The sequence below is a fragment of the Oreochromis niloticus genome, linkage group LG23 (genome assembly GCF_001858045.2).
Source record: "Oreochromis niloticus isolate F11D_XX linkage group LG23, O_niloticus_UMD_NMBU, whole genome shotgun sequence".
In the NCBI taxonomy this organism is placed as follows: domain Eukaryota; kingdom Metazoa; phylum Chordata; class Actinopteri; order Cichliformes; family Cichlidae; genus Oreochromis; species Oreochromis niloticus.
Window position 1 is genome coordinate 44,676,257 of NC_031986.2, and position 23,276 is coordinate 44,699,532.

The following is a 23,276-nucleotide window of genomic DNA, read 5'->3' on the forward strand; positions in this document are numbered from 1 at the left end:
CTCAGCTGTTTTCATTGGCTGCTCGCTGCGCCGATGGAAAGATGGCTGTCGCTGTTTGATAACCACAACTTTATTTTTCCTTGGGAAAAATGTTATAATCTGTATATGTTACAGTTTGTAACCCAGGTATGTTTCAGGCTCGGTGGCTGCTCTCTACACACGAGGGGTCAACTTTAGAGAACATTGTGTACCTGATATGCATCTTATTTACTGTCAGCCTGGTATGTTACAAAGCTTTAAAAACATTTGTGCCCTTTATCTAATCTAATGCCTCCAGATTTTAGTCAAGCAAGCAGCAACAGCACTGCCATTGTTGTGTCGGGGTCAGGGGTTAAAGGGCACGAAGGAAGGGTCTGCTTTCTTCCAACAAAGGAACGTTATTAGAACACGTTTGCAACACGTGACCCGTGTGCTGTGTTTTCAGTTTGGGAATGTGTGAATGTGACCTCATGTGACAGGTCTGTTTCTCCCAGTCGTGATTAAGAGTTTCCCTCCTTCCTCCCAGACTAAAACGTTCTTCCTGAGGCCTTGTGGGATGCGAGAGGAAGGAGGAGACGGGCAGGATGGGAGTCTTCTGATTTTTGTAAAAAGAGCAGAGGGGCATGTTCTTAAATGAGAGCTCTTTAACTTTAGCTGTTTTGTTTTTTGCCGCCTATATTTTTCCATCTGTCGGAACGACGCCTTCCCTTGAAATTCCTCAAGTATTTGGAAGCCCTCCCATCTTTTCTGAAGCTGCACGATTGACATGTGCATCCACATTGTGCTCTTCTCTGGGCATGTGCGTGCACGCATGTGCGCACACCTCTCCCCATGCACCGTCGCTCTGTGTAGTGCTATGCTGTGAATATGAAATAGGACAGACAGCATCTGCACTGCAGCCATCCCGCCCTGGCCTCACACTGCTCGCTGCAGCTGGTCAGCCTGCACAAACACACGAGCACGGAGCTTTTGTGTGCGCACTTGTGTTTTCTTGTCTGCTCATTTGTTTGTGTGAAATCATTTCCTTGTTTGTCCTGCTTTTGATTTCAGGCAGACGTTGTGTTTACCTGCAGACGCTCTGTGTGTGTTTGTCTTCACGTTTGCCCGTATGCTCGCTGCTACATTTTAATCTACACACAGCATCTGTGCTGCTGAGTGTAACCCAGTTAAAGGAAAACAGAAACTTGGCTTCACCTTTCATCGTGTCGCTGAATAAAGAGCACATGGTCCAGTTTCAGTATCGGTTTGTCAGCTCACAAGTTTGTACATTAAACATTATCAAACAGAGAAAAACACAACAAGCAAAAGTTTAGCCGGTTCATTTGTGTCTTAATAACAAGAATTTAATCAGATAATCTGTTTGTTTATTCGCTACTTATACAATTTATTGATATCCTTTCAAGGCTTCAGTAAAATGTCCAGTTTCTTGGCATCCTGGACTACACACAGCCCTCGCTCGGTCAGAAGGTCTACACGAACTCAACGCCCCTGAAATACAAGAAAGCCTGAAAGAGGGAAAGGAGGCAGGGAAGAAGGACGGAGTAAGGAAAGAGGACAGGAGAAAGGGAGAACTGTGACAATCGGGCCTTTGAAAAACTCTTTTTTTTTTTTCTGCGGTGCTGAGGACAGAGAGCAATTTGAGTTGTCTTTGACTTTCCTCTCTCTGTGTCTAATATGAGGAGATAATGGGCCATTGAGGCAGGAGAATGCTTTAAAAAAAACACCTTAGTCACGAGCGGGCCACGGCTCAGCACCGCCGATTAAATTATCCAGATGAGGACGGGTATTTATCCAAGAACGGCTACAGTCCATAAAACTGCACCGAGCAGCGCCCGGGCAAAGGTGTCGAGTCACCGTCTGCAGCTCTGCCCGAGTGTTTTACATGTAACCAGCTTCAGACAAACAAGAGCTGCAGCTGAATCCACGCAGGTGTTTGAGTTCCTCCGTTTGATGGCAGAGTTTGGGTCTGTGGGATTATTTTTTCCTCATCTGTCGCTTTCACCGTCGATTCATCGTAAACTGTTAGAGGCTGTTTGAATCTGTGTCTGAGTTTTATTTAAAAGGTCGCTGCTGATTCGGTGGTTAGTGAAGATCCAGCAGCAGGAAAAAAATGAGATGAATAATCCTGGCTGGCACTGGTGGTGTCCCAAACTGGTCCACTGGTCCAAACTGGGCCACATGCTCGGTGAATCAGAGAGAGACTGTTGGACCTGATGGCAGCTCTGAGCTTTTGTTGACCGGCTGAAGACACAAGTGACCTTCGTCTTCTGCTGTGTGTGTGTGTGTGTGTGTGTGTGTGCGTATGAGTAGTCCTCTGTGTTAATGAAAATCCTGAGGTCTGTGATGCAGGTGTCTCACTGTCTACATGAATGTTTTGTCCGCTGCGTCTCTCCATCACCTTCCCACCAAACTACCCAGTCAGCAAATCCTGCTAGACTTCTGTGTGTGTGTGTGTGTGTGTGTGTGTGTGTGATGTCTGACTGTTTTGTCTACTGCTCTGTGTGTGTGACGGTGAGAGAAAATCAGTGTTGACTGCAGCAGCGTGTGTGTGTGTGTGTGTGTTTCATGTTTGTGTCTAGATGTCAGAAAAGCTCGAGCTGGTGGCAGTGCGACAACATTAAAGCCGCGTCACAGAGGAGGGGAGAGCAACGCTCGTCGCAGGATAAGGGTTAACACGGATCAGCAGGTTGGGAGGTCGGTAACGACACCGGCATTGTAGGTGAAAAGAATCAGAAAGTTGCAGAGAGAGCCATCGGTGTGAGTTCAGTTCCACCCTGAGCATCTGCAGTCAGATCCAGTGACTGTGGTTTTCTTGGCGAGGTGATTTATCACCTGCGACGAGACGCACTGTGGTGGGGTGGGACCGAGGGAAAGGAAGGTGCCGAGGAGGGTCAAGGGGGGGAAAAAGAAAGAAGAAGAAACAGTGGAATAGGTCAAAGTGACTGTAAATCTTTATGGGGCAGAGAGATGACGAGAAGGTGAGACGTTAGCGTGAAAGACGGGACAGGACACGAACGGCGACCAGAGGGGAATCTAAAAAAATGTCTGTTGGGAGCATGCAGCTAATTACTGCAGACGGTCTATGTCTGGACTCATCTCCATGGTAACAGGATGGGCCAGCAGGGCTGGCCAGCACACAGGAAGACACAGACGAGGAAATCGATGAACAGACAGACAAAGCGGGCGAAACCACGCTCGTTAAACCACATTCCCCCCTTTTCAAATAGTTTATCTTCATGTGTGTGTTCGTGCTCTGCGCTGAAAATGAATTAGCCTTACATTACAGAGAGGCTGAGCTGCAGCAGGCTGAGCTGGAGATCACAATAGGCTGCGTTTGCGATCAAGATAAGGAAAAAACTGTAAGTCTGGCCACGTGTGGAAAAGGAAAAGGTTTCTCCGTTCTCACAGACCGCTGTTCAGTTTCCTTTCACTGCGATCGATGGATGCTTCGATTAAACTTTTTAGCACTTACTCGCAGCTGTAGAAGGAGCATGCGTTATAGCTGCACGGCTGTATAATAAAGCACATGTGTGCTTGTTCGTATCGTGTGTGTGTGTTTGAGATGAACCAGGCCCTGCTCTTCCTCAGCCACTTCCAGCCCTCGGTAACCCAATCCAGTCTCATTTGATTTTGCCATTAGAGCACACACATGTTGCCCTTTGTTCTTCATGTCACTTTTGTATCATGTTTCTTTTTATAGACACAGGTCGTGAGCGTTTCTTTGAACAGAGCTTGGCACAAACAGTCCATCGTCCCAAAAAGCCTCCAGCAGCAGGTTCACAGCCAAAATCTTCCCGCTGTAAGGTGACTCTGCTCACCGCTGCACCACCCAACCACACACGTGATCGCTGTTGGTGGGGACATGCTACAGTCAGAGTTTAACCCCGTGGCTCGGTAAACCACCCGGTTTCATTTAACGTCCAAACATGTTGGATCCGGGCTCCAGTGTGTGTGTGTGAGTCACACACACCCGGCGTCACGGCCGTCACTGACTCGGTGACGGATCCACAGGATTATAAAAATAACGCTGATGGAAAGGGAGGAGCTGTGGTGGCGGTATGCTGCCTCCAGTTTGTTTTTCCTCTCTGCTATCTCAGTATTTACTTATTAGAAGTGATACACGGAGCGCTTCTCAGGAAACGCCGATCAGTTCCCGAGAGCTCATTTGAATAATGTTGTTTGCAGCTCGGCCTTTGCTGCTCTGTGCTTTCCTCTGGTTTACTGCACTGTGAGAAATTGTGTTTATTATATAAAGTTAGTCTTGTTTCTTTGGCAACAGCTCACTAAATAAAAAGACGATGTACATTTTTCTGGCAGATTAAAAACAAATAAAGTTTTGTTGTTTTATGCCACGGATGCTCCTAATGGGTGTTTTTGTAACAAACCCGCTGCGGTGCTTTATAAGGATTTAATACTTTGTTCTTCTTTGTTTGAGATAAAACGAGTAGCTTGTTCAAAAGCAAGTTTTCAGCCTTGATTCTGTAGTCGCTGATTCGGACTTCATCCACTAGACCGATTATTGACAGGAGAGTGGCTTCTTTCCTCTTTATCCGAGTGGAAGGGAGACGGCAGCAGACGTGATTGGTGTGTGTGACCTTTGGGGGAATATCAGCTCGAAAAGCATAAAGGGGTTAGAAAAGATTGGGTGTTGGTGTTCGTCAGAGCCCGACTCACCTCTCCTTCACCTGCTGCTTCCTCACATCAGCTGTTTTCTGTCTTCCTCTCCATCTCCCGTCTTATTTCCCCTCTGCTCTTTCCTTAGCCTGTGTTGTATTTCCGTGAACGGCAGCGTGGTTTTCCTGCTTCTTGACGCCGCCGGTGTCACTCTGGTCCCTCCCAGCAATCAGCGTGTTTTTGTTTACACCCGTTCCACTCCCTCCAGTCTCTCCTCTAGTCTCTCAGGACAAATATCTTACATCACATCACTCGAAGCATTTATAGCAATGCTTTTGAAGCTCAGGACTCCCACTGTGGCCAAATATAGTAAACGTGAATCCAGCAACTGTGTGTGAGGATGAGTAAGAGCGTGCGTGTGCTCTCCTGAGTGAAGGGCTCTGGGGTAAAAACGTGTTTGTTATTGTTCCCAGCTCTTTGCCTGTAGACAGCACGGCCAATTAAAGGGGAGGTTTTAAGTGTTATGAGCAGGAAGTGTTGCCGTGTGTGGCTGCACGCTATTGGCTGTCGGCTTTCTCCCGCGTTCTCCCCCGAGGATCGAGCAGCCGGGGCTTTTACTGCCGTGGCCAAATGAAAGGTAAACGTAGCACACCTTTGATCACGCCTCGCATTTAAACACCCTTACTGGAACTGTGTGCATGCGTAAGGAGGCGGCGGGCAAATTATTCAATGACACAGTGAGGTTTTCCGTGTGTTTGTGTTTGGCTTAATGAGAGAGAACCTCTCCAGGATGCTGCCTCTGCCTCCTCGTCTTGTTGTGCCAGCGAAATCATCCCTTCATCTGTGCCTCCCCCTCCCCTCCCCTTCCCCACCCAGCCAGCCAGCCAGCATGAAAACAAAACAAGGCGCTGTATGAATGAAAGTGGGAGGGGCAGAGTGGCCTAGAAAGGCAGGCAGGCAGATAGAGCAGTAGATAGTGGTGCAGGGCAGGGTGAGACTGGGATGGAGAGGACAGTGGAGTAGGAGGGAGGAGGGGATGAATGAGTGAGCTGACTGGAGCATGTTTGGCATAGTAGCTAACCCGCGTTAGTGTGAGCAGAATGGGGAACAGTCCTGCTGCAGTGGTGGTGTTTGTGCTGCACATGTGCAAACTGCACGCTAGTTCTGTGAAGAATAACAGACATTTTGTCGTCTCATTGCATGGATTTGATTGAACAAAATGAGCCTCTGTTTCTGGCCTTGGGTATAAACAGATCGAGCCTTTAGCTTCGCCCCCCTCGGCAGTCGGTCTTCCCTGGCGTGTTGGCTTCTTAGCTGCATCTGCTCCTTCCCACCTGTCTCAGCACGGCCAGGGTTAACCCTGGGCGTCTCTCCCCTCCAACATGGAAGAGACCATTCAGCGGCTGACTCCCCCAGCCAGCTAGCACATTGGCTAAAGCTTAGGGTGGATCCAGAGGGCTGGAGCAGTACTCCGGCATGGATCTGGATCGGCCCTCCCCTTTACCATTGCGGCGGAGTGGAGGGTGAGGGCGGGGGAGGAGCTGTGCATTTTTCTCGGTTGTGTGCAGCAGCGGCGGCTTAACGGCACTTAGTAAAGAAGATGTAGAGGAGCGACCCCTGCATGAACTACCCCAGAGGATGGAGATGGTGTTTTTCCCTGCATTAGTCATTCTCCTTCTCCTTCTCCGGGGTTTTCCCCCCGGCTGCTCCCTTCATCATTGTTCCTTTATTTAACCTCGTTACCCCACCCCATCCTCACCCCTTGCCACAACCCTGTCTGTCCCCTCCGCTTTTACTCAGGCAGCACAATGGGCCGCCCTCTCGTGCAAAAGGAGGCATGCTGGGGTGGGAAGGTGGGGGCCCTGGATGTATCCTTGGCAGCAAGAGTTGTCCTCAACAGAGGCCGCATCCCACAAAAGCTGCAAACATGGCCCCCGTGGCACCTTTTTAGGCTGCTCATCAGCGTGACACCTGAATAATGTTTCCCCTTCAGTTCTTCGCTGCTACAGAAGAGCGATCGCAGCTCGGCTCGGCTCACGCAATCAGTTCAGACATCGCGACAGGCACATACTATACAAACACACGTCACGTGGTTAATGGACATGGAGCCCTCATCCTCCAGACAAAGCAGGACAGAGGAACATTAAAATGTTTGAAGCTCGTTTTACATCTGTCTGTGCTGTTAGCACACAGTATCCGAGCTGAACCCGCCGCAGACACGGTGAGATGACCGAAGGGCTCGTCAGGGTGAGATGAGATGTGGACACAATGTTTTTGATGTTGTACTGAACAGGCTCTGAATTAAGAGGAACTCTCTGAAACAGTGTTCTTTACATTTTTACCACCTTTTCTAACACCTGCTGAGCTTGAGGCGTAAAATACTCATCAATTCAATCTTCTTTTTTTGCCAATATTTTACTGTAAAGACCAACTTCCAGCCTTCAGTTATTACTTCTCCACTGCACAGCTGAGGGCGATTTACTGGTGCTGTTGTGTGCCAATGATAAAAAGGTTGGTGGCCGGCGTAACGTGAGCTCTGAGTCTGTAAAGTCCCACAGACAGGACAACAGCAGTCAGAGACTACTACAGTCACCGGTCAGATCACAGCTGACTCTTAGGCTCTTTCCAATAGGTCCAAAAAATCTGGCGTGAGCCCGTGTCACATAGTGTTCAGCCTTTCAGCAATTAAGCCGGTTTCCTTGGCAACACCGGCTGCTGCTGACGACCCTCGGGCGTAAACTGCTCAGGTGAAGTCGTACAGTTTTCCAGCCTGAGCTGGTTTGATTTGTGCAGTCACGTGTCTGTGAAATACGTAAAGTACATACTCACTAATACCATGTTAGTCAGTTCAGTCCATCAAACTCACGTCACATACAAACACACCCTCCCTCTGCTCTTTCAACCCCTCCCAGTATCCACTTGCAGTGAACACTGGGATATTTACTTATCACCTCCCAAATGCGAGCTGCGTGCCTGAAAAGCAGACGAGCTCCCGCCTTTGTGGCTTCTCTTAGGTGTGAGATGACAAAATCAGTGGTGCAAATACCAGCGAGCAAACAAGGAAGTCATCGTGTTTTGGGGTTTTTTTGACGTTCTTATGACCTTTGTGTGGAGGTCAAATGTTTTCCGTCTGCAGCCTTGTGTTCTTCCTTATGGCTGCGCACCGCTCCTGTTTTCTCTTTGAGCGACTGCAGCAATAACAGAAGGCCAGGCGGAGCGGAGAAAACACCTGTTTATAGTTCACATGTGTATATAAACACCCAATATGCATGCGGTTCGCTCGCTGCTCTCAGATCGGTGCAAACCACAGCTTGGTGGCCATTTTGCTGTGATGTTTGGTGAGCTGTTAAATGCTAAAAAGAGCAGCAGTGAGAAATATCTCTGTCAGCGCGCAGCCTTGTGTTTGAGCTCGTCATAGAAGCCGTCCAAACGGTGACACCGGCGGGGGAAGCGGGATAAAACGCGTATGAGGAGAATATGTATGAGCTCACATTTAACCACCTCTTTCCCCTTTCTGCTCGTCTCCTTTAGTGTGCTCGGACAACTGCAAGCACAGTGCCTGCACCCCCCAAGGCCAGTGCTGCCACGACCAGTGCCTGGGCGGCTGCTCTGAGCCGGGTAACGCCAGCAGCTGCGTGGCCTGCAGGAACCTCCAGCACGGGAGCGCCTGTGTAGAGAAATGTCCTCCTGGATACTATATCTTCAGAGGGTGGCGCTGTGTCAGCTTTGCTTTCTGTCAGGTTGGTAATAATTACAATTAATCACCTAAATTACAGTTAATTAATAAACTCGTACACCAGTGTAATTACATTTTTCCCCCATTTGTTGTACTTATTTTCATATCCAGGACCTCCACAACCAGTGTAAGCAGACTCGGAAACAAAACCAGGACCGGGACTCGGGCTGCCATGAATACGTCATCCACAATGGAGCCTGTATCCCAGAGTGCCCTTCCGGATATTCCAGTATAAATTCCACTACGTACGTCTGGCTGACACACAAACACACGCACGCACAAACCTCGCTGATGGTAGCTGTCGTCACATGGTCAGAGTTGTAAATGTCATCCCACCTTTACTCTGTGGTCACCGAACACATTCGGGAACATTTGCACAGAAGGGAATTTTACATTTTTTTGTTACACTCAATAAATTTCGTAGCGATGCAGGTAAGTCACCTTCTCCTCGTGTTGTCTCTTAATGTCTTCTGCTCAAGTACCAAATCTAAAATGGGACAAAGAGCATAAATATACCAAAGCACACGCAGGTATGGGCAAACCTGTATGTGATTGTTGGCCCCGCTTTGTGCAGTCCTTAGTAACAGTGCGTTACTATTTCACTGGAAACCTGAGCTGGATGAGTCACAAACTCAGCAGCACATCATATGAATAAAGAAAAGGCAATATTTGTACGAGAAGTTACCAAGCAGCGCCGAAGACACAGTTTCCATTTAGGCATTAGGCTACATAATTTCATATGGAAATGAGTCCTCTAATCTCAGCTGCTGCAAATAAGTCCCCGGTTTGTTTTCACAGCCTCCGTCACATTTTGTTCTCGGTAATTACCCAGCTGCATCGGCGAAAGCTTTGGCAAGCACAACGCTGTCCAGAGAAGTTTATAAAACTTTTAGTACGGAGATTATATGTGTTTCTAATTTGCTTAAATGAGGTTTTATGTTGCGTGCAAAAAACACTTGAGAGTTTTGATTAGTCTGGAAACCACATATGAGGGTCCTGTGCTCCCAGTAACGTTTAAACAGTCTGTGCTGGTGAGCGCGTCTCGTACAGTTTCATGTGAAATTTAGCAAAACACTCTGTGTGCATTTCAACAAGAGTTTCAGAGTCAGCTCTCTCTCTCTCTCTCTCTCTGAGTGAGAGAGAGAGAGATATTATAATGTTAATTCATAACAACTGTCCCCTCAAGGCTCTCTATTTTGGAAGATAAAGACCTTAAAAAATTAAAAGTCACCAAAACAACCCCCCCCCAAATGCCAGAGTGCTACGGTCCACTTAAACCCTATAAAATCCCACCTAGTCTTAAATCTTCACTCAAATCAAAATACAAGAGAAAATCATGTATTTCCTTTAACATTGCTAATGCTACCCAGTCATATACAGCCGGGACACCAACTTCAATACAGGAGCAGAAAATTTAAGTCAGAGTAATGAGGAATATCACAAACTAACCACCTCCTATTACCACTTTTAATAAATGTATAGAAATACATGTAGCTGTACATAATTGTATGTTTTTACTGCGCCCCACCTGCAGTACCTTCGTGGCTCACCATGGGGCCGCTGCCCACACTTTGGTAATCACGGCGCTAAAAGCAAACTCTTGACGATATTGGGGAGCGTTTAAAAAAACCAACCCTATGAACAGGAAGAAGAAACCTCGGGTAGATCCAGGCTCGGGGAGGGGCGGCCATCGCTGTGACCGGTGTTAAAAATCTGGAGCCTCAGCTCAGTCGCCTCTGTTATCCAGATATACTGCAGTCAGGAGCCACACAGGAGAAGAGTCAAAGGTCGAAATACCAGTTACAAACAGTTTTCCACAGTGCACACGTAACCTTATCTTATTGATGCCTTAAATGTGACAAGATCTTTTAATAAAAAGACCTACGATCCTGTTTACCTCACAGCTTTGTCTGCATGTGTAACGAGCAAGGCCGTGACCTTATTTAGCTTTCTACTTGTAGTAAAGGGGATAAAGGAGAGAAGAACATCCCCGTCTCGGTAGCTGTTGCTAAACACGGAGGACGTGTGTCTGTTTTGAAGAAAGTGCGTGTTTACATGCTTTCAGTGCACATACATACAGCCGAGGCAGCGAGGACAACATGTTTGTCAGCAGCAGCTCGGAGAAATCCTCCTGCAGTCTGTCTGTGGCCGACGGCTATCGATAGAGACGCGTTTCAGACTTAATTATTATTTACTTCTTGATTGCAAACAGGGTCGTTACCTAGCGTGAAGAAGAAGAAGTGGAGTAAAGTTTGCAGACAGATGGTTACAACTGTTGAAAAGAGTAAAAGTGTCGAGTGTGACAGAAAAAGCAGCGTTGGCTCTAACAGCAGCAGGTTGTGCGCTACAGCCACAGGTGGCTGAATGATTGATGTTGTGTTTGTGTTTTTCTGGCGTACCTGCGTTTGTGCGCGTGCGTTTTTTGTTTATATATTTGCACGTGCACAAACACGCGTTAGTGTTTATATGTGCAGAAGGTTCTGGCTCATTACCAGCAAAGTGTACAGACGGGTTACTTTTTCCAGGTGCAGACATGATGTTACAGAGAAGACGGAGTCATATTGTGTGTTTATTAGATAAACAATACCAACTAAGGTGTTTTAAAGCTTTTAGTACAAACAGCAGAAAAGGTAACTGCATTTAAACCTCACGCGCTTTAGAGAGAAATGCATCTCGCCAGCCTGCAGGGAATATCAGGTGCTTAGACGGAAAAGAGCACACGCTGTAAATCTCAGTCACACACCCCGAGGCTTTAGGCCGAACAGCAGCCTTTATGTGCGCGTGTTGTTGTTTGTGTGCGTCCCTGCACATCGATGCATAATCCTGGGCAGTACTTTCAGGCATGTCAAGAATGCCTTGGTTGTTATGTGCCAATGAACTACACAAAATGGAAATATTGGTTGGTCGCCAGTTGGCGTCCACAGCCTAGAGCGAGGCTCGATGTCCACGGCGTCATTGGGAATCTGTTGATTTTTGTGACATTACAGCCTGTTTTGGTTATAACGAGAACACGTGTCATCATCTGGCAGCAGCTCCACCCAGACAGACACGAGCACGCCCCGTCCGCCACTGCTTTCACACCCACGGCGTCCAACGTGAAGATGGGCCACCCATCGGTTTGCATCACGATGTTTTTGCTGTGACTCTTAACAGACTGCTGAGTAGGAGACCCTGCCTCCCTTTGGTGCCTGCAGCATTGTGCATGTGTGTATGTGCAGCGCTGTTAGCACGCATCTGCAGCAACAAAGACATTGAGAGGTATTAGATATGATGGAAGCTGCCCTGTAATTCATTTTTCCAGGTAGATATTAAGAGAGATGTGAAGAAACATAACTGTATTTTTACTGCATCTTCATCCCCCTCTGCCAGTATAAAAAGAGTTTCCTCATCTTTCCTGGATGCTGTGACAGCACAGTAGTACCGCTGTGTGTGTGCGTACGCTCGCTTCTGTTGTCGACGGTTCGGGGAGTCACAGAGTTCAGCCGGACAGATCAACACTGTCCCTTTAAGAGCTCCCGTTGGACGCGGCCTGTCTGCCTGTGTGTCTGTGTTTTTCACTACAACGACCCAAAACATTCTGTCTTTCTACGCTGCAACTAGAGCGTTACTTCTGAGGAGCTGAATATACAATTTTCCATGTGGGAGAAAGAGACACAAAATATGCTTTGAGTTTTTCTTAAAAGTCACTGTTGTTCTGCAGAATTCATTACAGTGTATTTCCACTCACTCACAAGTCATAGAGGGGCAACAATGATTCGTCCACTGAGTGGGAGAAATTAGGAGCTTGATAAGGTGGAAACCACGAGGAGCCGGGCGTGGAGGGGCTCCTTTGGATCTGTCAGCGTAGATGGGAAAAGCAGTACCCGTGGGGTGTTTCGTGCCACTGTGACTGTGGTAAATGGGGTCTTCATCGCAGCCTGGCTGTCTGGGAGGGGTGGGGGGCTTATTTTGGATAACTGCGTGTATGTGTGTTTGTGTTTCCTGCAGAGAGGGAATATAATAGGAGCTGCACAGAATTATAGCAGGGTGAGCTTATGAATAGCAGTACAACACAACAGCTTCCTTTGTTGGCTGTTTCCTGGGCACAGGGGCTCCTTTAAAAACGTCCCCGGGGCCTGAGTTTGGTGATCGGTATCTTTTCTAATGATCCAGAGCAATCCCCTGCCCGGCTGACATGCACTCTACGTGAAAAACATTATAACCAAACATCCTCAATTCCTTCAAAATAGGAAATGGGGAAGTATACATTGAGGCTTCCTTGCCCTTCAGCCAGTGTGCAGTATGAAGTGTATGGCTAAAGCAGACCTTGGTGGTTGGGAACATCGAGGGTGGAAATGAAAGCTGGATTCTGCTCTTTTGAGAGTGCTTCAAAAAAAATAAACAGTGCTCATTTGTGAATGGAGCAGCATGTACCAGACTACTCGCTACACATGCCAGGCCTCTTGTGAATGATTTTCTTGAAGGGCGCTATCAAGGCCTCATCGCCTAGTGCGTGCGTGTGTGTGCGTATGATTACGTGCAAAAGCACATGTTTGCAGTGAGAGGACATCCCTCTGAGAGCTGCAGCTGGTGCACGAGTCTTGTTTCTTTTCTCTGTGACATTCTTTGCTTGTGTGTTGCACTAAAACTAACGGCAGAACATTAATCCTGATAAATAATTTATTTTGGAGGTTATTAAATCATTTGAGAGAATTATAGAGATTCACATAAGTGCAGCAGCTTTTTGAGCGCGTTTGATGGTTTCTTGTTTGATTCACCACCGTCACTTCCATTAAAATCATTAAAAACAGATATATATGATTATATAAAGCCCCACCAATATACCGATATATCAGTTGGAGGTCAATACTGATATCGACAGATATGACCCTTTTATCGATACATACAGGTTTTAGCATTTACAATGGCCAATAAATGAAAAGTGAAAGATCCATATTTGGAACCCCACAAACAACCAATCACAGCATGGCGGAGCGTAAACAATCAATCCACATTTTCGTTTTATGTCTGTGGGGATTGACTCAGCCAGCCTCAAGTGGACACTAGAGGAACTGCAGTTTTAGACACTTGAACGTTGGCTTGTGTTTGTTTTCTAATTTCCTTTGGACTAAGGGAGAAGAACAGCAGCTATAACAGAGCAGATGGATGTCTGCACGTGTAGAAAAGTCTGAATAGACCTCAGAAAAACTACTGAACAGATTCGTCCTTGTTGTTTAAAACTGCGATGTCATCCCCGGCCCCGACCCACGGCGCTCCGCTATGTCACCGAGCATTCCTGCCTCATTCCAATTCTGATAACTGCACGCAGAAACATTTGAGGCATTTTCTGTGTGTTTTCGCTCAAAAAAGTTTTGTTTCCTTTAACTGAAAGCGTTTCTCTGCAGTGTCCACAATGTCTCCAGAAGTCTTGACCTTCAGCTAGTCGTGGCTCACACACAAAGCTCATTCATTAGGATTTTGATGTTGTGTGTTTCTCTGTGTAGGCTGACTTGCTCACGGTGTGCAGGCTTGTGTCCTAAAGAGTGTGTGGGAAACAAGACCATCGACTCGGTAACGTCGGCCCAGGCTTTGAGGGGGTGCACCATTCTTAAAGGCAACATGATCATCAAGATTCGAGGAGGCAGTGAGTACCACTACACTTCACCTCCTGTTTCTCTCTCCGTGTCGCCTTCTTATCCATTACTTGGGTTTCCTGACTTTTTTGCCCTCTTTGTTAGAACTTTTTGAGCCTTATGATTTATCTGTATATACCTGACCTCTGTCTGCTCTCATCAGCTGGTAGCTGTTTGTGTGATGAACTGTCTTCTTCTTTGTAGATAACATAGCAGCCGAATTGGAGGCGAGTTTGGGTCAGATTGAAGAGATCACAGGCTATCTGACCATTCGCAGAGCTTACGCCCTGGTCTCCCTTTCATTCCTCCGCAAACTACGTGTCATCAGGGGGGAGCAGCTTGAGGCAGAGTAAGTCTCCTCCTCTCCTCTCCTCTCCTCTCCTCTCCTCTCCTCTCCTCTCCTCGCTGTGAGTGATTTATTTTTCCGATGTCCGATCTCTTTCAGTGCCTATGCCTTCTATGCGCTGGACAACCAGAACCTCCGTGAGCTTTGGGATTGGTCCAAGCACAATCTAACCATCCTGCGTGGTCGCACATTCTTCCACTACAACTCTAAGCTTTGCATGTCTGAAATCCGAAAGATGGAGACGGTGACTGGAACCCGGGATCGAAACCAAAAGAACGACATCGCTTTACGCAACAACGGGGAGCAAGCTTCCTGTAAGATGACCAGAATACGAGACTGGGGACCGCCATGTTTTGGGGATCGCTCGGACCAAAAACTAACATGAACATGATTATTGTGTGTTTGGTCCTTTAGGTGAGACGAAGCTGCTGAACTTCACTTTGATAAAGACCAAGTCGAATATGATTATACTGAGGTGGGAGCCATTCTGGCCAGCAGACTTTAGGGACCTGCTGGGATTCATGGTTCTCTACAAAGAGGCGTAAGTAAATCATTGCTTCATGTACAGATGAGGACACACAAAACCCAACACTTTACTCTTCAGTCTGTATGACACACGGATGCCTAACAATGTTGGGACGTTGGGTCATTTTCGTTCCATGTGCAACAGGCCGTATAAGAACGTGACCGAGTTTGATGGACAGGACGCCTGCGGCTCTAACAGCTGGGTGATCGCCGATGTGGATCCGCCGCCTCGTTCCACGGAGGGAAAGAAGGCAGAGGACCCGGGGTACCTGATCCGACCGTTGAAGCCCTGGACCCAGTACGCCATCATGGTCAAAACGCAGCTGTCTGCGTCTGATGAGCACCAGGTCCACGGAGCCAAGACCGAGATCATCTACGTTCAGACGAATGCTTCCAGTGAGTAACGCCATGAACACCAGACTTTTGTGCTTTGATGGATACTTCAATAACTGTAGAATATCTGACTTTTTACAAATGATTGTATAAAATGATTTTGGAATTCTGTTGGTGGACTTTTGGTAAACACTCCAACTGTTGTTAATTGTTTTATATGATGGGATGTATTAAGAAGCCATTTGGGCTTAAACTGAAACAATTTTGGGACCTTGCTCACGTTTGGATGAACCTTGCTTGATGACGTAAGTAAAAAGAAAAATGTTGGGGGGGGGGTGCCCTCACAGTACTGTCAGCATTCATTTCTTTATATTTTTTTTCCAAGTTGCTCCACTTTATTGTAACTTTTTAAAGTGCTCTTGAGCAGGCTCTCTGAAGGTCTGTCAGAGTTTTCGTTTGTGCAGTGTTTGTACCTGATCATTTTCAGGGATTTTTTTTATTTGTTTAAGCCTCTTAACATTGACCATGAACCATGAATCATTGGAGCATAAAAAAGGAACCAAACTCGAGGGATGAACCAGACGACTTAGCAAAGAGACACTTTTTAATTGTGCCTGTAGTCACTCTGTTACCTGAGGCAAAAACACATTTCTTTAGTTGAATCTGTGAAAAATGCCAAACAAAAGCTGTCTGACAGGCAGAAAATAATCTGTTTGAACCAACAAACAGATTCCAAAAGAGCTATTAGCCAGAAACTTCACGGCATGCAGCTTATCCTTAAAAGAGTGAGGAAAATAGAAGAACAAAGGAGAAAGTGGGAGGCCTGGAAAACAAAACGTTTACAGCAAATGAGCAGCATGTAGAAGTCAAGAAACAGGAAAATAATCTGGGAAGGCTCCGACACAGGAAGATGCATCCGTCCCCTCAGCTGATCCATCCGGTCTCAGTGGAGGGTGGACTGCACTGCGCTGTGGAATAAAGGTGTTTAAAAAAAAATAGACTTTTAAGCTCGTTAGAATTGTGCAAACTGTTATGTTTAGTGTTTCCATGGATGTTTGCACATTTAATAAATCGTTGGACCTATTTTATTTTCCTAACAAGGTAAAAAGAAGAAGAATGGAATGGTGCCTCTAGACTTTTGCAAAGTGCTGAATCTGATGGAGCTAAAGTCCTTTTGATGCACTTACATTTTGTTCTCTGTCCCCATCAGAACCCTCTGTTCCTCTGGACCCCATCTCCTCCTCCAACTCCTCCTCTCAGATCATCCTGAAGTGGAAACCGCCCACCAGTCCCAATGGCAACATCACCCACTACCGGGTGGTCTGTCGAAAGCAGCAGGAGGACAGCGACCTGTACAAATTCGACTACTGCTTACAAGGTTGCTGCATCCTTTAAACGGTTCGCCCTCTTCAGTCATTTGTGGGGCTTTCCCTGACAGCTGTGTTTTCCCGTCCAGGAATGAAAGTGCCGTCTCGCATCCCGACCCACCTGGACAGTGAGGATGAGCAGAAGTGGAACCAAACAGATGAGCCCACCTCGGGCGGCAGGTGCTGCGCCTGCCCCAAGACGGACAGCCAGCTAAAGAAGGAGCAGGAGGAGATAGAGTACCGCAAGACCTTCGAGAACTACCTACACAATGAAGTCTTTGAGAGCAGGTATGAGAGCAGGTTCATTCCCAGCATCTGAACATGCAACGATGCCTCGGCTGCATCGTTTACCCACATGCTAAATTTTTATTTCGGAAAACAAAATGAAAACTTAAATAGAGACGCACCCCACCACCTAAATTAAAGCCACTTTAAGTTTAATTCATGTACCTGGAACCACTTAATGCCCTCTAGTTTTGCAGAAATGTAACAAATTATTTTGCTGTGAATTTATCTTCACACCAAGCGAAGCACCAAAAGGAGCTTCTTGTCTCGTTTGTTTCTCCTCGTGGCCGGGGTTAAACCAGATTGCTTGGTGTGAGTCTCCAACACGTCTGTGCCAATTCTGTGTCCTGTCCCCTCCACCACTGCGTGTGGTCTTTGTAGGCACTTGTTTTTGTGGGGCACCCACCGTCGGGGGCTTGGAGGGGAGGTGCTGAGTGTCTGGGCCCCGGTGCCCCTACCTTGTTCTCGGACACACAAACACCCAGTCTCTGCCTCTGCTTCCCTGTGGGGGTGATTACTGTGCCCATTATCATTCATGCCGGTCAGGAGCGCAGTCATGCACACTGCCATTTGGAGACACGCACGCACACACAGACACACTTGCACGCACATCAGCCGCATTTTGAACTCATGCTTTTGAGCTGGCCACGGTCGGCTCCATACAGTGCGGGACACCAGAAGCGGCTCACGCTTTTCGTATTTTGTCACGCAAACGGACATGAGCTTCCGTTTTTTCTGCTTTCACTTGGTCCTAAATGCAGCACTCGGGTTCGTCTCTTCAAGAGTTCATACACGGTAAATCTGCCTTTTGTTGCACATCAGGTGAAACATCAGCTCTTCTGAGTCTTGATTTGGTTTGAGCTCAAGACCTGTTAGCTGGGATGGTGCTTCCACTCAGATCCATCTGGATTGCCTGGCACCACCTAGTGGTGAGAGTCGGTATGTCTCCTAGGATGGTATTTGTGGATAAATGTCCTGAAGTTAGACACACAGGAAAGGTTAGTGCGAGCAGAGGTCTGGGCTTGCTTCCACAAAACACCATCTGTCATCTGCAAACACTTGATGCACATGAAACTTTACAACTTTGCAGATCCGCGCTCTGTCACTCACTCATATCCTATTCTAACTTTTACTTCTGCAGACCATCCCGGCGGCGCCGCTCGGTGGGAGTTGCTAATGCCACCCAGCCTCCTCTCTTCCTTACCACAGTTCCCAATCTGCAGTTGGATTCAGGCACAATCTCCCCCGATGGCGAGGATCAAGAGGAATCCAAGGTATCGAGCGATTTATGTTTACCAAATCTTTTTCCCTTTGCTTTATTTCGAGTTGCAGTCGAAGTTCAATCTCTTTTCTGCCCAGGTGGAACAAAAGGTGTTCTCAAAGGAGTCGACGGTCATCTCCAACCTGCAACACTTTACCAGTTATAAGATAGAGATCATAGCCTGCAACGACCCGACAGATCCCAAACGCTGCAGCATGGCTACTTATATCAGTGCCCGAACTATGCCAGAGGGTAAGAAGGGATGCACGCATTTGCAAATAGGCTGCTGGTGCACCGAATATCAGATTCTGGAGATAAAATCGGCTGCGCCTCACTGTGAAGTGCTTTTCTCTGTGTGACACCTGCAGAGAAAGCAGACGACATCCCAGAGCCCGTGACCCACGAGATCGTGCAAGGCGAGCCTCCCTATGTGTTGATTAAGTGGAATCCACCTATCAACCCTAATGGGCTCATCATCCTGTACGAGGTCTTCTACAGCAAGGTTGGAGACTCAGAGGTCAGTATGAACCACTGGCAAACCTTAGAGACGCTGGGCCTGGAAAATTTCAGTGGGAGGAGTCGCGGTTCTTTGTTTTTCAAAACTAAAGGGCACAGAGGTGATGTGGGAAAACAGCCAGCAGAAGTGATCCCGATTCGCTCTGCTGGAAAGAGATACACAGAAGAAAAAATAGATGCAGGTGAGAAGACAAGGAGTGATCTGGGTAGACTCCAGGGAGGCGAGGCACGCCGGAAAGGAAAGGCTTCCTGTAAACACCCCAATTTCTGTCTGTTCATTATAGAGGGGGACAAGGAAATGTTTGTTTACAGCCTCCCGGTGCTGCGTCTGTTTGCGGATGAAATTCTGGGAAAGTTTGCGTGCATAAGTGCTCGTCTGTGACGGCGTGTCCAAGTCTTGTTGTTTACTTGCTCTAAATGTGTGAATTCATCACTCATTACTATTCATTGCTGCACTGCCTGACCCCAGGAGCCAGTAGCAGATCTGTTACCATAGTGACAGAGGCAGGATGGAAGACTAGGATGCAGTGGCAGCGATGGACTCGAGTCTCACGCGACATCTCGCTGCGCTGAAAAACAGCCCGTGCCCCGGACTGATGTGGATTCATTTAAAATGATGTTTGGAGCGCGTTGGAGGCTCACATCGATGACGACACTGAGAATGTTACGACACACTTATGAAGGCTGGATAGATTTATGTTTATAGACACATTTGTTTGTTCACTGCAGTGATCACTTCCTGCTGCTTTCAGTGGAACGGACTTCAACTGCAACGATGCAGTCGCGCATCAGTCAGCCATACGCGTCCTCAACTACAGAGTCAAACAGCTTTTGCTGTTTTTCACTTATATCAGAGGGCTACAGGCCAAGTTTCAGATTACACAGTCTTCTATGTTTTTACACATGCCAGCTCTTTGGATACATTTTAATTCAACTGTATCCACTTAAAAAAAATGCTCCTTAGTGTGAGTTTAAGTAGTGAAGTGACTCATTTGGTGGGACCCTGGACACAAAAAGCTCTGGTTGTTCTTCTCAGTTCAGTACAACATTCAGGTTTGCACCAAATCACAACAGCAAAAATACTTTGGTCACTTTTGATTGGGTGTCAATAGAGCAGCGAGTGAGCATCATACGTGCTACGTCCTGCAGTATTTGAAGTAATGCAAGCACATCTGAACTGTAGTATTTCCTGCTGTGTGCCACATGTGTGTAAAAGTAACCTGGAAATATCCGGATCTGTTTGTCCTGAAAGTCTTTTCCATTATTTATTTAAGCAAACGTTTAGAATAACATGGACTTTCTCTCTTTTCTTTTTGGGTCTAGGTTCACACGACCTGTGTGTCACGGCCGGCCTATCAGAAGCTAGGTGGCACCAAGCTTTCCCTTGTTCAGCCTGGAAACTACAGCGTGAGGGTTCGCGCCACCTCGCTGGCAGGAAATGGCTCTTTTACTGAGATAATTTACTTCTTCATGCCCAACCGTAAGACTTGACTCTAAGGCTACGTTCACACTGCAGGTCTTAATGCTCAATTCCGATTTTTTGATCAAATCCGATTTCTTTGTCTGCTTGTTCACACTCAAAGCTCAAAGCGGCCCGCATGTGCAAAAGAAGACGTCACTCACAACGCGCTCTGTTTAGACCCAGAGCAAACAGTATTGTTTGACTGATGGCCTTAATATAAAGACTTGTTTCGGACTTTACGTTTCCCAATTTTGCTCTAAGTTATAAAGTTATTTTGTTATTTACATTTGGCCTGATAATGATCCTTATTGCTGTTTTAGAGGAGCAGTGCTTCAAAGGATAATCTGCAGATTATACAGTACAAATAAAATGTTCACGTTTCTCCAACGTTGTCTTCCAAACAGTTTCACTGACATCTACACTGGATGGCCAGGAAGCGTTCGCGATGTCTTCTCCGGCGCTTCTCCGGCGCTGATAACTGCCGTCTGTCTTGTGTCAGTTGCATGTAAAAGACGGATTTAATGCGACATGACCGTTCAAACAGCAGTCGCTTTCTAAAACATCAGATATGTATCGGATTCAGTACCACGTACGAAAGTGACCCAGATCGGATTTGAAAATATCGGATTTGTGCCGTTCACACTGTCACACCATGATCGGATATGGGTCGCATAGGGTCAGAAAAATCGGATTTGATGCGCTTTCGCCTGCAGTGTGAACGTAGCCTAAGAGTCAGACTTCTGAACTTAACAGAAAAGTGGAAGATGTGCCAAATTTACTGTCTCGTGACAACTTGTTATCTGTTGCAGCTGATCAAGGTTTGATTTGGATTGTCATGGGTCCCGTCATCTGCTTCATCCTGCTGCTACTCGCGGGAGGTGGAGTGTTTGTGTACTTCAAAAAAAGGTTTGTCTTTAACCAGCAGGCTACCCATTACAGCCATAAAGTTCAGTGACTCTTAGTGACTCTGTGTGGTCGTGTTACAGGCAAACCGAAGGCCCCTTAGGAGATCTCATCACCTCTCCAAACCCCGAGTACTTCAGCGCTGGTGACAGTAAGAATAAAATCATTGCTAAGTTGTTTTTTCCATCATACGATGATTTGTTCCCTCAGTTCACTCTGTCAAAACGGTCATTTGCACCTGTGTTGTGTAGTGTACGTTCCTGATGAGTGGGAGGTGCCCCGGGACAAGATCGCACTGCTCAGAGAGCTCGGTCAGGGCTCCTTCGGTATGGTGTACGAAGGAGTCGCCAAAGACATCGTCAAAGGCGATCCGGAGACGCGCGTGGCCGTCAAGACGGTCAACGAATCGGCCAGCCTGCGAGAGAGGATCGAGTTCCTCAACGAAGCCTCCGTCATGAAGGCTTTCAGCTGTCACCACGTGGTACGACTCTTTAAACCGTTACACCCTCAGACGGCGTCACGGCACGCTGAGAGGACACCGGAGCAGCTGCTCATCAATTACACTAAATTACAGCTTTTCCATCGTCTCGCTGAAAGCGGCGGGAACACGTCTGACTCAGAGTCGTGTCTTGTTTTGCTGGCGCTGCCGTGTTCACGCACAGTTTGACTCTACAAACAAATGTTGTAACTGTTACTGTGGTCCTACAGAGCCGGCTTGTCACGAGTTTAACTGCCAAATGTTAAAACGTCCGCTGTAAAAATCAGATTGAGGTGTAGAGGAGAACTTTATTATTTCTAGTCCTTAAATTGAAATTTTGGCTACAAGGTCTACTACTAGATTTGAGCACGCCGTTTTAACAAAATGAATTGTTTGCAGGTACGTCTGCTCGGTGTGGTGTCCAAAGGTCAGCCCACCCTGGTAGTGATGGAGCTGATGACCCACGGGGACCTGAAAAGCTACCTGAGGAGTCTCAGGCCAGACTCGGAGGTATGTAGTCCTGATTATTGTGCTCCCACCTATTTACACACTCTGGTATTTAAGCCCCGCCCCCAAACACCACTCATGTGGTTTAATACCTGTATTATTTACATATGGATGCACTCCCTGAAGCCTGTTTGCTAAAAACTAAGCAAAGTAGGGCTCTACAAAACTCTGGGTTTTTCCACCGCTGTATAACGAGTCACTCAGACCGATGGGCCCATGCACCTGCAGTATTTATGATTTGGGACATGCAGTAAAGCCTACAGACATTTGGTTCGTCTAATGGTTGTTCATAAAATTTCAAAGAAGGATGAAAAGAAGCGTGCACGTGTTATGATTTAAGCTAATATCCTTCTGCTAAGGCTCAGTAATGAAGGTAGGCGAAATCATCCGTCAGTAAACGATAGACTCACCTGCTCCTGCTGCAAGTAACCTGAATAGTACACGGACTGGTTCTTATGTAGTGCTTTTCTACTCTTTTATACAACATGCCTCAGTCGCCCATTCATACTTGATTTTTTTTCTAAACTAAAGTGTGTTCTAGCTAACATTCACACTCCGATGGATCGAAGAGTATCCCACAGATATGCAGACTGCAGATGGAGCCACCAACCTTCCAGTTGGCAGGTGACCCAGGCTACCTCCTGAGCTCCAGCCACCCCACCTTTGCACTCCACCAATCCTACGAATGTCTTTGAGTTTAACTTAAAATGCCAGACAGTAGCTGTGATATTGGATGCAGTAATCAGCGTTTACTTACAGCTGCCAGACGGGCGTAGGGTAGCATGTGAACACGCCTCTGCTAACACTGCCTTACTGGCCAAATATCACCAATCCCTGCTTCTCCACAGCAACTCAGGCCATCATCTTAACTGTAGGAGTGATTTACCCGACACTGGAATAACACTCTGTCAGTACGACATAAATGTGACAAATTAAGACGACCGGAAATGTTCTGGTCGAATGCTGGAGACGTCCAAGTCAACAAAATGCAAGATTTACATGTGGTAGTTTGTTCTTCACGTCCCACATGGGCATTATGTACCCATCTAGAGAAAAGTACATGTAGCTGTCGGTTCTTTGAAACCTTTTATTCTGGCGGTGGTGTTGGGATTCTGTCACTGCAGCTCTGGGAGAGACGTTGCTACTGGGAGAGCTACTGGGGCAGAATATGGATCGCCCAAAATCTGTAGTGTCTCCGTCTTCATTTTCCCTCCATGGGTAGATGATCCGAGTAGTCATGATGCAGTAATATTTCGCTTGCCAGCGTAGCGAGTCGGTCACATGACTGAAAACTATGCACGGGTATTTCAGCCGATGGCTAGCACAGCGTTACCTGTGGGAAGCATTGAGTC

At 47.0% G+C, this 23,276-nt stretch overlaps 1 protein-coding gene across 1 annotated transcript in view; it reads left to right on the forward strand.

Annotated features, from left to right (window-relative positions):
• The window catches only part of insrb (insulin receptor b), a 78,993-nt gene that overhangs the window by 47,535 nt on the left and 8,182 nt on the right, over positions 1-23,276 (forward strand). Inside the window, exons 3-19 of the mRNA XM_013266777.3 lie at positions 8,125-8,333; positions 8,441-8,574; positions 13,813-13,952; positions 14,146-14,290; positions 14,387-14,601; positions 14,702-14,828; positions 14,958-15,208; positions 16,356-16,523; positions 16,602-16,800; positions 17,939-18,071; positions 18,157-18,310; positions 18,427-18,575; positions 19,898-20,054; positions 20,846-20,942; positions 21,023-21,090; positions 21,191-21,420; positions 21,817-21,927. Coding sequence (XP_013122231.1) covers positions 8,125-8,333; positions 8,441-8,574; positions 13,813-13,952; positions 14,146-14,290; positions 14,387-14,601; positions 14,702-14,828; positions 14,958-15,208; positions 16,356-16,523; positions 16,602-16,800; positions 17,939-18,071; positions 18,157-18,310; positions 18,427-18,575; positions 19,898-20,054; positions 20,846-20,942; positions 21,023-21,090; positions 21,191-21,420; positions 21,817-21,927 — 2,687 coding nt within the window. The remainder of the gene's footprint in view (positions 1-8,124; positions 8,334-8,440; positions 8,575-13,812; positions 13,953-14,145; positions 14,291-14,386; positions 14,602-14,701; positions 14,829-14,957; positions 15,209-16,355; positions 16,524-16,601; positions 16,801-17,938; positions 18,072-18,156; positions 18,311-18,426; positions 18,576-19,897; positions 20,055-20,845; positions 20,943-21,022; positions 21,091-21,190; positions 21,421-21,816; positions 21,928-23,276) is intronic.